Source organism: Oncorhynchus tshawytscha, unplaced genomic scaffold (genome assembly GCF_018296145.1).
Source record: "Oncorhynchus tshawytscha isolate Ot180627B unplaced genomic scaffold, Otsh_v2.0 Un_contig_7263_pilon_pilon, whole genome shotgun sequence".
NCBI classification, from domain to species: Eukaryota; Metazoa; Chordata; class Actinopteri; order Salmoniformes; family Salmonidae; genus Oncorhynchus; species Oncorhynchus tshawytscha.
Genome location: NW_024608954.1, coordinates 10,001 through 24,390, shown reverse-complemented (window position 1 = coordinate 24,390; position 14,390 = coordinate 10,001). Strand labels below are relative to the sequence as shown.

The window sequence follows — 14,390 nt, the reverse complement described above, 5'->3', positions numbered from 1 at the left end:
TGTGTCTCATGTTCATACTACTCCTAAACACAACCCACCATCACTGTCTCATGTTCATACTACTCCTACACAACCCACCATCACTGTCTCATGTTCATACTACTCCTACACAACCCACCATCACTGTCTCATGTTCATACTACTCCTACACAACCCACCATCACTGTCTCATGTTCATACTACTCCTACACAACCCACCATCACTGTCTCATGTTCATACTACTCCTAAAGCTCTTATGAAGTATCCACTCAATCACTCTTACTTTCACTCTAAACAAAAAAGTCTCCCCAACAATCTATTGCTCTCAGAGGCCTCAAAATAGCATGAACAAGTCTTACATTTGAAACCACATCATTAAACTCACCGAAGACGCGCTGTCCGTGCTGTCACAAAATACAGTGTGTTTCTGCACTTAAAATGCATGTAAAATATTAACCCAAAATTCATGAAACACCATCCAAATATCTTACGCATAGATTCACATGCAAAGCATAATTCATACTCACATTTTCTACATTATGTCTGTCGAGGTTAACAGGCAAACAAACTGTATGTAGGTCTACATTACACATGTCTAGGCTAACAGACAAACAAACTGTATGTAGGTCTACATTACACATGTCTAGGCTAACAGACAAACAAACTGTATGTAGGTCTACATTATGTATGTCTAGGCTAACAGACAAACAAACTGTATGTAGGTCTACATTATGTATGTCTAGGCTAACAGACAAACAAACTGTATGTAAGTCTACATTATGTATGTCTAGGTTAACAGAGAAACAAAACCAACAGTATAAAACATTGTTATGCCCGGCAGAAGCTGAAATTGTCATGCCTGGCAGAAGTTTGATGACTAGAAACAAGTAATAATGAAAAGATAGACATCATCAAGCGTACTTACAGCGTGAGAGAGAGGGGAGGTGAGCTTACTGTCCAAACAGAGAATGAAACAGAATGGTGTGAGTTCTGTGGTTGACAGCAACTAGATGTACTGAGGGGCTGAAAGGTGCTGCAGAAATGGCTTCCTGTCTTCATGATGCCTCTTCCTGGCAACCAACACGCCAGTGAAGGGCTTTAAGAAATGTGTGAACATCTTCAAGAGGAGAGAGAGGGACTTTACAAGAAATGTCTGTCTGATATGTCATAGGCTACTTGTATTTCTTCATTGGTGGCTACAATATGGAGAGTGGATAGATGGGTCCCTCCTGAGAGGATTGAGAAACACTAGTTCTGGTGGGGGTGCTGTTCATTCCCCAAACATGTTGGTAAAACTGTATTTGGGTTTTATAACACCAGTATCCATAGCCTTTCTGAATAATGACATTACATTAATAATGACACTACATCTGATTTGATTAAACTGTATTTTATTATGAATGAATACAACTGATTGACATAATAAAACAGTAAGTCATTTGTACACTCAGCTCCCCCACATGCTGAGAGGATACAGACAGATTGTCTTTTTACATTGATGCTCTGAAACAGTCATTCTGTGCTCCTCATATTGTCACTTTAGTCAACTTGAATTGAATTAGTCCACTGAACATCATGTACAGTATAAAATCACTGAACTGAAGATACGGGCCTTGATCCAATATCCACAGTAGCACACTACTTGTTTCAGTTAAGGTGGTCTGGTGTGGATGTTAGAACACCGCATGGACACTGAGGGCATTCCAGGCTGACTATATTGCAGTCAAGCTGTGCGCAGCAACCAATGGTTGTGTGCCACATCATGGATTGCGCAGTCAGGAAACGCAGGTTAACTGATATCTTAAACACAAACACCTATCCAGGCATTGTGAGATCTGGCAGGCGACTATAATATAGTCTGTCTGGAACAGGCCCTATATTCATCTGCAATTCAATTCAAAATCAGCTCAGGCTGAGGGGCGGGGAAAGGAAATCAGAGGAGCACTCCTCTTCACTTTGATTGACACTTCACACACTCATACTGTATGTCCAGTGTTCTGTCTGTGCTGTGTGTCAGAGGACTACAAAAGTGGTGGCACCCCCCAACACCCCCATTCTGTCCAAGCTTCCTGTTCCCTTTTAAGGTAGGTACACAGTCTCTATTCCTCTACCTCAATCTTCATGTTCATTATTCTGTTCTTCCTCTTCCTCCTCTTCTTCTTCCCTCTGTTATGTCCGGACGGTGCGTGGTGTTCAGGGTAGTCTGGGTGGTCTGGGTGGTCAGGGTAGTCTGGGTGGTCTGGGTGGTCAGGGTAGTCAGGGTAGTCAGGGTGTTCAGGGTGGTCTGGGTGGTCAGGGTAGTCTGGGTGGTCAGGGTAGTCTGGGTGGTCTGGGTAGTCAGGGTAGTCAGGGTGTTCAGGGTGGTCTGGGTGGTCAGGGTGGTCAGGGTGGTCAGGGTAGTCAGGGTGGTCAGGGTTGTCAGGGTGTTCAGGGTTGCCATGGTTTCCTGTCTCTTCCTCTATGGCCAGGCTTGTGTTTGATGCGACATTTGTCACCATACAGGCAGCCAGTGGTCCTCCAGAAGAACCACTCATCACCATTGATGGGAGCCATCCTCCTGGTCCTGGGAGAGAGACACACAAACAGTATGAAAACACAAGCATCCCATCCCCACCTTCTGTCAGTTATCTGTCATTTTGTACAATTCATGGCCCATAGATTAGTAACAATTTAGAATACAACATTAGAAATGCTTATATTTGTTTATAATATATAGTTGATGTTTTGACAGATAGTCGGATGTCCTTACCCTGTGGTGGCGTACTGGGAGACTGAGGAGGTGTTGAGGTCTAGGTTGGAGGTTGGTCCTCTGAGGAGAGGACCTAGCGGTCTGGGTACCAAATCACCAGTCTGGTGCTCTCCAGCTCCACCACCTGGACAGTAGGACAAACCGCAGCCACAGTCAAAATACATACAACATCATCCACTGTCAAAATCCATACAACACATCCACTGTCAAATTCCATACAACACATCCACTGTCAAAATACATACAACATCATCCACTGTCAAAATACATACAACATCATCCACTGTCAAAATACATACAACATCATCCACTGTCAAAATTACATACAACATCATCCACTGTCAAAATTACATACAACATCATCCACTGTCAAAATACATACAATATCATCCACTGTTAAAATACATACAACATCATCCACTGTCAAAATACATGGAACCAATAGCCTAGTCCCAATAGTACAATGGAACCAATAGCATTGTCCCAATAGTACAAAGGAACCAATAGCATATTCCCAAAAGTACAATCTCCTAAAGTTCAAGCTAAATAATTGAAAGCACATCTCACATAGTAAAATGCATTTGACAGCATTATGTTTCATCCCACCACTCACCTGGAGCCTCTCCAAGGCGAGAGCAGCCATGTTGGTATTCTTGATGTTGACAAAGGCACATCATCTCTCATGTAGAACTCTGATACTCTCTATCTCACCACACACATAACCACAACTAGAGAGACAGAACATTGAGAGTATTAGAGTTCTACATTATATTTATATGTTATTTACTGTAGATGAGGGGAGATGAAATTAGATAAAATTAGAACTCTGATACTCTCTCCCGACACCTACAGTACAGAATGTATAATTAGAATGTAGAACTCTGATACTCTCTATGTTCTGTACTGTAGGTGAGGGGAGATAGAATTAGAATGTAGAACTGTGATACTCTCTATGTTCTGTACTGTAGGTGAGGGGAGATAGAATTAGAATGTAGAACTGTGATACTCTCTATGTTCTGTACTGTAGGTGAGGGGAGATAGAATTAGAATGTAGAACTGTGATACTCTCTATGTTCTGTACTGTAGGTGAGGGGAGATAGAATTAGAATGTAGAACTGTGATGCTCTCTATGTTCTGTACTGTAGGTGAGGGGAGATAGAATTAGAATGTAGAACTGTGATGCTCTCTATGTTCTGTACTGTAGGTGAGGGAGATAGAATTAGAATGTAGAACTGTGATGCTCTCTATGTTCTGTACTGTAGGTGAGGGGAGATAGAATTAGAATGTAGAACTGTGATGCTCTCTATGTTCTGTACTGTAGGTGAGGGGAGATAGAATTAGAATGTAGAACTGTGATGCTCTCTATGTTCTGTACTGTAGGTGAGGGAGATAGAATTAGAATGTAGAACTGTGATACTCTCTATGTTCTGTATTGTAGGTGAGGGGAGATATAATTAGAATGTAGAACTGTGATACTCTCTATGTTCTGTACTGTAGGTGAGGGGAGATATAATTAGAATGTAGAACTCTGATACTCTCTATGTTCTGTACTGTAGGTGAGGGGAGATATAATTAGAATGTAGAACTCTGATACTCTCTATGTTCTGTACTGTAGGTGAGGGGAGATAGAATTAGAATGTAGAACTGTGATACTCTCTATGTTCTGTACTGTAGGTGAGGGGAGATAGAATTAGAATGTAGAACTGTGATACTCTCTATGTTCTGTACTGTAGGTGAGGGGAGATAGAATTAGAATGTAGAACTCTGAAAGTCCTGTAAGTCGCTCTGGATAAGAGTGTCTGTTAACTAACATGTAGTTAGAGATGCAGATACAGAACTAAAACAGATAGAAATGGGGCATGATGGTCATACGTTTTGAAAAGGTCCAATATGTGTTTCTCAGTGAGGTCCATGGTGACGTTCCCCACCCAGAGACAGGGACAGGGGGACCAGAGGAGGAGAGGAAGGGAGGGGACCATGGTCATTATAAATCCATTACAGCAACCCAACATTATGAATGTGACCTAAATGGCACCCTATCCCCTACACAGTGCACTATGTTTGACCGTGACCATGAGGCTCTGGTAGAAAACAGTGCACTATGTAGGAATAGGGTGCAATTTTGGACAGTCTATAGCTGTAGGTATATACACTCACATTAAAGTAGGTATAATTTAGATGTGGAATAACCAAACAACAGACTGGGTGTGATTTCAGTGAACGAAGCTGGTCTGTACTGATGAGAGAACCTTGTCTTAGACCTGGAGATTCATGTTAGCTAACAGGAGCTAATGTCTACACTTTAGCTCAGTGGGCTAGCATGGTCTAGAGTCACACTAACAACCCAGGTATGATAGCCAGAGTTAAACATACACATCCAGTAGAGTCCTGAGGTCCACCACTGGAGTCATGAGGGGTGAGAGGTCCACTACTGGAGTCCTGAGAGGGAGGAGAGGTCCACTACTGGAGTCCTGAGGAGAGGAGAGGTGAACAACTGGAGTCCTGGGGGGAGGAGAGGTCCACCACTGGAGTCCTGAGGAGAGGAGAGATCCATCACTGGAGTCCTGAGGAGAGGAGAGGTCCACCACTGGAGTCCTGAGGAGAGGAGAGGTCCACCACTGGAGTCCTGAGGAGAGGAGAGGAGAGATCCACCACTGAAGTCATGATGGGAGGAGAGGTCCACCACTGAAGTCCCGAGGGGAGGAGAGATCCATAACTGGAGTCACGAGGGGAGGTCCAACACTGGAGTCATGAGGGGAGGAGAGGTCCATGACTGGAGTCACGAGGAGAGGTCTTCCCCTCAGGAAACATTGTAGCTAAACCTCACAGTAAATCAATGTTTGATATATAGCATGTATTTCTTTATTGTTGAAGTGTTTTGATTAAATCAGAAATCAAACTACTGTAATAGTGGCTATGCTCCTTGTGGTGGGGTCTGGTAGTGCAGTCTGTATATACTATGCTCCTTGTGGTGGGGTCTGGTAGTTCAGTCTGTATATACTATGCCCCCTGTGGTGGGGTCTGGTAGTGCAGTCTGTATATACTATGCCCCCTGTGGTGGGGTCTGGTAGTGCAGTCTGTATATACTATGCTCCTTGTGGTGGGGTCTGGTAGTTCAGTCTGTATATACTATGCTCCTGTGGTGGGGTCTGGTAGTGCAGTCTGTATATACTATGCTCCTTGTGGTGGGGTCTGGTAGTGCAGTCTGTATATACTATGCTCCTTGTGGTGGGGTCTGGTAGTTCAGTCTGTATATACTATGCCCCCTGTGGTGGGGTCTGGTAGTGCAGTCTGTGTATACTATGCCCCCTGTGGTGGGGTCTGGTAGTGCAGTCTTTATATACTATGCTCCTTGTGGTGGGGTCTGGTAGTTCAGTCTGTCTATACTATGCCCCTGTGGTGGGGTCTGGTAGTTCAGTCTGTATATACTATGCCCCCTGTGGTGGGGTCTGGTAGTGCAGTCTGTGTATACTATATGCCCCTGTGGTGGGGTCTGATGGTGCAGTCTGTATATACTATGCCCCCTGTGGTGGGGTCTGGTAGTGCAGTCTGTATATACTATGCTCCTTGTGGTGGGGTCTGGTAGTGCAGTCTGTCTGTACTATGGCGGGGAGACAGAGAGACAGACAGTCAGACACACAGACACATGTTTTTAATATGCAATTTTAATATACAATTGTAATTAATATAACATGTAAAAAACTGCAAATGCTTTAATGCAGGTAATGTACTGATTTTTTTAAATGAAAGAAAACAATAGGATTACGTAATATAAAACATAAAAATAAGTAATAATGTCTGACAGCAATACAAAGTAAATCATTAAACACATCAGGAGAAACTTGGCCCAAGAGCTAAAAAAATAATAGAAAGCTGTTTTCAATATTATCCACATTAGTTACTGAGGAAAGTAGTACTATTGATGTTATAAAACATCTGTATATGGCAAAACCCCATAGAAACACATCAGAAATGTAATCTTAAACTACAGATAGGAAACAGATTGGGACACAAGAAAAAATATGGAAATGGGAGAATCCCATTGAAAAAAAGCAGAAGCATAACCCATCCCATTTATCATCAATATACATAATTATCATAATAAGAAATTAAAAAATATATTCCAGCATTTACTCAAAGCTAAAGTTCATGGTCTGGAAAACCATCTAGATATGGTTGCAAGAGAATAGAGGTGTGAGGCCTGGCTTTGGATTGGAACCGTAGCTCTTTAGTCCAGCTTCTGTGGTGATTCTCTTCAGTCCAGATTCTGTGGTGGTTCTCTTCATTTGATGTTCTGAGGTACTTTTCTTCAGTCCAGGTTCTGTGGTGGTTCTTTTCAGTAAAGGATCTACGGTGGTTCTCTTCAGTTGATGTTCTGAGGTACTTTCCTTCAGTCCAGGTTCTGTGGTGGTTCTCTTCAGTGCAGGTTTCTGTGGTGGTTCTCTTCAGTCCAGGTTCTGTAGTGGTTCTCTTAAGTGGGAGGGTCCCCTCACATTCTGAAAGAAGATACTGAATTAGCAATTTACACTCCCACTAAAATGTTTATGGACACACAAACACACTTACTGCCAGGGTGTCATACTCTGGTGACCTGGTCTTCATGTTCAGAGGTGTGTACGTATCACTGTTAGGGTCAGGATGGACACTCTGTGGAGAGAGAGAGAGAGAGAGAGAGAGAGAGAGAGAGAGAGAGATGCATGTGTTCTTTGAAACAGTCTTTCCATCATTTTTTTTAACACATTCAAGTACTTTATAAAACACAAACACACTCTCAAACAATCAAAATGTATTATAAGAGACTTACTGCCAGAGTGTCGTAGTCAGGGGACATGGTCCTCATGTTCAGACCTGTGTACGTGTCACTGTTACAGTCAGGACGGACACTCTGTGGAGAGAGAGAGAGAGAGAGAGAGAGAGAGAGAGACAGAGACAGAGACAGAGACAGAGAGAGAGAGTGACAGAGACAGAGAGTGACAGAGACAGAGAGAGAGAGAGAGAGAGTGACAGAGAGAGAGAGAGTGACAGAGAGAGACAGAGAGAGAGAGAGAGAGAGAGAGTGACAGAGAGAGAGAGAGTGACAGAGAGAGACAGAGAGAGAGACAGAGAGAGAGACAGAGAGAGAGACAGAGAGAGAGAGAGAGAGAGAGAGGGAATGCATGTGTTCTTTGAAACACCAGTCTTTCCATCATTTTCTATAAACACATTCAAGTACTGTATAAAACACAAACAATCAAAATGTATTATAAGAGACTTACTGCCAGAGTGTCGTAGTCAGGGGACATGGTCCTCATGTTCAGACCTGTGTACGTGTCACTGTTACAGTCAGGACGGACACTCTGTGGAGAGAGAGAGAGAGAGAGAGAGAGAGACAGAGAGTGACAGAGACAGAGAGAGAGGTAACAATGAAAATAGTATGAAAGAGACTGTCTTGACACAGTAAATTAATGAAAATGGATTTCTAACTCAGGGTTTCCCAACTGATAACTGATAGAATCACCTGTGTGTCTGTTGAAGCATCACTTCCTCCCTTGAATCTCCTGTAAACAGTGACAGAGTGATTTCTGCTCTCTACTGACCTCTAGTGGAAGTTGATGTGTTACTAATACAATTTAGCAGTTAAAAAAAATCCTTTATTTAACTAGGCATGTCAGTTAAGAACTAATTCTTATTTACAATGACGGCCTAGGAACAGTCGGTTAACTGCCTTGGTCTTGGCAGAACGACAGATTTTTACCTTGCCAGCTCGGGGATTCAATCTTGCAACCTTGCGGTTACTAGTCCAGTTAAGGGCGTTGGGCCAATAAATGCATTTATGAATGAATTAAGTTAATAACAAATCAGAGTGTTAAGGTGAAAGAATAATACAAATATCAGTTTTCCTTCTTCACTCACCTGAACCACATGAGTCCAGAGAGACAGAGGATGAGAACCAGAACCACCACTATGATTCCTACAGCTGCAGTCAGAACTGAGGTCTGTTTCCCTAAAAGATAATATAGGTGATACGAGTACAGGTTATTATGAAGTGAAAACGAATATACAGCAAAACAGGACATTAATGCAATACTTGTATATAGAAGCCCATGTATAGTTATAAACCAAAGTGTACTGAGGCAAACTAGAAGAAGATCCTTGAAACATCATTTCTTATTGAACATCATTTTGTATTGAAGTATTGAAGATGTAACTTTACCTGCTACAATGATCATCAGAGCTGTAGAGTTCATAGATCCTCTTCCATTCTGGGCCTCACAGTAATATTCTCCTCTGTCCTCAGAGCTGATGTTAGTGATGCTGTAATTCTGTCCTGATGCTTTTGGTGAGGTTACGTTCTTCTGGTACCAGGTGTATTTGTCCACAGGTGGGTTGGCATCACTGCTGCAGGTCAGAGTCACTGAACTGCCCTCCACTATTTCACCAGAGGGACTGACTGACACTGAGGTGTTCCTTGGAGCATCTAGTAAAGGAGAATATGTCAGAGGGTCAGGACTGTAGTATACTACCTCAAATGACGTCATGTCAAAAATAAATCATATCTAAAGTCAGAGAACTATCACTTACTAAAACTATCACTCACTTATCTAAGACTATCACTTACTAAAACTATCACTTACTTATCTAAAACTATCACTTACTAAAACTATCAATCACTTATCTAAAACTATCACTTACTAAAACTATCACTCACTTATCTAAAACTCTCACTTACTAAAACTATCACTCACTTATCTAAAACTATCACTCACTTACTAAAACTATCACTCACTTACTAAAACTATCACTCACTTACTAAAACTATCACTTACTAAAACTATCACTTACTAAAACTATCACTCACTTATCTAAAACTCTCACTTACTAAAACTATCACTCACTTATCTAAAACTATCACTCACTTACTAAAACTATCACTTACTAAAACTATCACTTACTAAAACTATCACTCACTTATCTAAAACTATCACTCATTTACTAAAACTATCACTTACTAAAACTATCACTCACTTATCTAAAACTATCACTTACTAAAACTATCACTCACTTATCTAAAACTATCACTTACTAAAACTATCACTCACTTATCTAAAACTATCACTCACTTATCTAAAACTATCACTCACTTACTAAAACTATCACTCACTTATCTAAAACTATCACTCACTTACTAAAACTATCACTTACTAAAACTATCACTTACTAAAACTATCACTCACTTATCTAAAACTATCACTCACTTACTAAAACTATCACTTACTAAAACTATCACTTACTAAAACTATCACTCACTTATCTAAAACTATCACTCACTTACTAAAACTATCACTTACTAAAACTATCACTCACTTATCTAAAACTATCACTCACTTATCTAAAACTATCACTCACTTATCTAAAACTATCACTTACTAAAACTATCACTCACTTATCTAAAACTATCACTTACTAAAACTATCACTCACTTATCTAAAACTATCACTTACACAAAACATGAACAATAATAATAAACTTTAGGACTTGAGTGTCTACTAAACTATTCTTCAAGTGTCTGATGTACTGAACATTCTAACTATAGACATGCATATATCTATGACATTGTCTGTAATTTCTATGTAATGATGAATATGTATAGATAAAGCAGTAATACTCTTCTCATTGATGTAAAGTTTTTGATGCTTTCTAAGTAGAATAGTAGTTTAATTCATACTTACACACTGCAGGAGAGTGGAGGTCCTCATGTTGTTCTACAGCACAGGAGTAACTGTCCGCAGAATGACCCAACACTACTAGGGTATTACTAGAGTATTGTTGGGAAGTGGGCTCATCTAGACGTTGTCCGTTCTTGTACCAGATGTAGGTGGGGTTGTCAGTCAGAGTACAGGTGGTGATACAGGTCAGTGTCTTCTGTCCCTCTGCAGCAGGAGTCACCTTCACCTGCAGACCTGAAACAATATGTATAAAACCACATACACCTCTGTGTTAACAGGATGGTTCAATTTATTTATCCTGTAATTCATTATGATATACAGTTGTATCATACAGTGTAGTATTACCTGTGACAGACAGAGTTGTTCCTGGGAAACTATGACCCCATTCAATGCTGTTTGCTTTAAAAGTGAAGCGATACTCAGCTGAGTCCAACTCTCTCAGATCTGTGATTCTCAGGGTGAAGGGACCTCTGTATGTTCCAGTGTACTCCACACGACCTGCATACCCTGGGTCTGTGGTTAGGTCTTCAGGGGTCGACTTATCACTTCTAAACCAGAATGATGATGTGGTGGAATAATAACCAACAGTACAGGATATGTCCACTGTTGACCCCTTCAAGACACAGGTTCTCCTCTTGGTGTAAGTCACTCTGTAGCATCTCTGACCCTGAACACCTGAAACACAGTGACATAACAAGAGGACAACTGGATTATATTCTCAGTTCTTTCTAGAAATGCTAAACAGTTCTCAAGTTTTCAAAATGAAACCAACACAGACACAGATTAAACAGTTTGTGAATAAAGGGAACACTGACACACTGCAGGAGAGAGGAGATCCTCATGGCCTTTTACAGCACAGGAGTAACTGTCTTCATAGTTACTGGAGACTGGGTCTTTGTACTGGGGGAGGTGCTCTCATCTAGATGTTGTCCGTTCTTGTACCAGATGATGGGGTTGGGGTTGTCAGTCAGAGTACAGGTGGTGCTACAGGACAGTGTCTTATAGATCTGAACTCCATTTAGGAATCACTTCCACCTGAGAACCTGAATTAATATGTAGAGCAAAAACATATATGGTTCAGAATTAACAGTTAATTATTAATCCTCATGACTCTTCAAAACGGTATAATGTGGTGTGTTACCTGTGACAGTCATGAAGTTGTTTACCAGGGAAGTTCTGTAAGTTATCTTGCCTCATCAGTTGTAAATCTGAACTTTACTCAGTTAAAATCACTTTCTGTATAGGTCTGTGATTCTCAGGGTGGAGACCTTTTCTGTTTGTCGAGGTATTCCCAGTATCTGCATACAAAAGTTCAGGCTCAGGTCTTTAGTATTACCAGTCTCTACATTTGTTATTTGAAAGGACACTTCTTGACCAGTTATGCCAACTGGGATGTAAAGGGGAGGGTCATGTGTAAATTTTAAACAGGATATGTCCACTGTAAATTTCAATCTGACCCTATTAAACAGTAAGCACAGATGTTCTGATGGGTGTAAGTCAGTATATCATACATGTTCTGTACCCACAACACCTGAAATCAAAATGTAACTGTCAATTCCAGAAACCATAATGTCAGTCAATGTTTTAGATGTATTCTGCACAGGTTCTTTTGAATAATAAACAATATATCATATTGACTGTACAGGATATAAAACTGTATATCATTCCAATGTTAAAGGAGTTAAGTATTGACCAGTATAAAACCATGTTATTTGTTCCAAATGATACCATATAAAATACCAGTATATCATCACACACTGTTCAGGAGAGTGGAGTATTACCAGTATTTTATAGTTCAGTAAGTAACTGTCTTCAGTATATTACTGGAGACTGTTCTTTGTACTGGGGGAGTTTACTCAGTATATGTTGTGTTCTTGTACCAGATGTAGTGGGGTTGTCAGTATATCACAATGGTGATACAGGTCAGTGTCTTATACCCTCTGCAGTATATCACCTTCATGTTCCTGTAACAATATGTATAAAATGTTCTGTAAGTGTAGTATTTCAGTACATTATAATGTTAACAGGATGGTAATGTTCTGTATTTTTACCAGTATATCACAATGTTCTGTAATTCAATATTATATGATTTATTACAGTTATTATAATGTTCTGTAAGTGTAGTATTACCTGTGACAGACAGAGTTGTTCCTGGGAAACTATGACCCCAATCAAAGTTGTCTGTTTTAAAAGTGAAGCGATACTCAGCTGAGTCCTCCTCTCTCAGATCTGTGATTCTCAGGGTGAAGGGACCTCTGTATGTTCCAGTGTACTCCACACGACCTGCATACCCTGGGTCTGTGGTTAGGTCTTCAGGGGTCGACTTATCACTTCTAAACCAGAATGATGATGTGGTGTAATAATAACCAACATAAGTACAGGATATGTCCACTGTTGACCCCTTCAAGACACAGATTCTCCTCTTGGTGTAATTCACTCTGCTGCAGCTCTGACCCTGAACACCTGAAACACAGTGACATAACAAGAGGATCATTAGGATTGTGTTCTCAGTTCTTTCTAGAAATGCTCAAAGTTCTCAAGTTCTCATAGTGAAACCAACACACAGTATAATGTATTAAATGAACACTCACACACTGCAGGAGAGTGGAGGTCCTCATGGCCTTTTACAGCACAGGAGTAACCATCAATATAGTTGCTGGAGACTGTGTTTTTGTACTGGGGGGAGGTGCTCTCATCTAGATGTTGTCCGTTCTTGTACCAGATGTAGGTGGGGTTGTCAGTCAGAGTACAGGTGGTGCTACAGGTCAGTGTCTTATCCTGATGTCCACCAGTCACCTTCACCTGAAGACCTGGAGAAAAAACAATATCACTGTAAATCCCTTTATCACTGACTTATCACTCTAATACAAAGATGGAAGAAATCCTATGTTATACATACAAAAACACAAACCAAGACAATTTTCCTGAACTAAATGGAATTCAACAGTTTAACTATATTGAATGTAACTGTACCTGTGACAGACAGAGTGACTCCAGGACGTCCAGAATATTTCCCTCCTTCCTGATCTGTTAATAATCTGAACTTGTAGGTAGCTGAGTCTCTCTCTCTCAGGTCTGTGATTTTCAGGGTACAGTCTTTCTTCTTATCTCCATGATACTCCAGACGACCTGCATACTCTGGGTCCTGACCTAGATCTTTAGGTTCTACACCAGTCCCCCATTCAGTGAACCAGAAGGTTGTTGTGACTTTTCCTCTGGGATATGTGTAAGAGCAGAACAGATCCACTGATGACCCCTTCAAGGTGCAGATACTCTGAGTGGTGTATGTAACACTCCAGCCATCCTGACCCAGTACCACTGAAACACAGTTAGACATCACAATGGTATCAGAATTAGAACAAGGTATTTTGGCTCACAGTTTGTTTAGGGTTTGTCCACACTTTGTTGCCACATTGGAAACCTCAGTGAGGTGTGAAACATAACTATTTAAAGTGAAGTGGAGATGCCTAACAGAACACAAGCAAATGTAATACAAATGTCTGTAGATTGACAAACATAATAGTTATGAATGAGACCATACCTGTCACAGACCAGAGAAAGACCACCAACACACTTCCTGCTGTTCTCAAGGCCATTGTTGCATCTCCAACCCTGCAGTCTTAGAAACATAATCAACAACTCACTCTATAGCTGGTGAATAACTCCACCTGATACATTGAAGTAGAAACTGTAAATGGGGTACAGGGCCTCATTACTGAAAAATGAACCAGGCTCATATTGTGTTGTGTTGTATTGTGCTAAATGGTTGTCTATGTGAATACTGTCTGTCTGTAAGTCTATTGCACTGTATGTATGTAATGTGTGTGATGTGTTGCATGTTTGTCTACGTCTGTCTACTTAAACTGACATGATGCAAAAAATGAATTACTAATATATACAGTAGTCATCATCATCATTGTAAACAACAACAACAACAATCACTTATAGAACAGAT

General features: G+C 40.7%; 1 protein-coding gene across 15 annotated transcripts in view; it reads right to left on the bottom strand.

Moving 5' to 3' along the window:
- The window catches only part of LOC121844045 (B-cell receptor CD22-like), a 78,908-nt gene that overhangs the window by 56,531 nt on the left and 7,987 nt on the right, over window positions 1-14,390 (bottom strand). For 12 of the 15 annotated variants that reach the window (XM_042313902.1, XM_042313901.1, XM_042313903.1 and 9 more), the window contains 5 exons: window positions 13,977-14,054; window positions 13,409-13,753; window positions 13,027-13,245; window positions 12,566-12,898; window positions 10,439-10,669 (listed from right to left, as the gene is read on the bottom strand). In XM_042313902.1, coding sequence (XP_042169836.1) covers window positions 10,439-10,669; window positions 12,566-12,898; window positions 13,027-13,245; window positions 13,409-13,753; window positions 13,977-14,031 — 1,183 coding nt within the window. In that variant the 5' untranslated portion in view covers window positions 14,032-14,054. Of the gene's footprint in view, window positions 1-6,377; window positions 7,226-7,295; window positions 7,377-7,533; window positions 7,615-7,984; window positions 8,066-8,226; window positions 8,267-8,621; window positions 8,713-8,922; window positions 9,187-10,438; window positions 10,670-10,780; window positions 11,111-12,565; window positions 12,899-13,026; window positions 13,246-13,408; window positions 13,754-13,976; window positions 14,055-14,390 lie in introns of those variants that run through there. The other 3 variants (XM_042313916.1, XM_042313914.1, XM_042313915.1) reach the window with 3 other exon arrangements.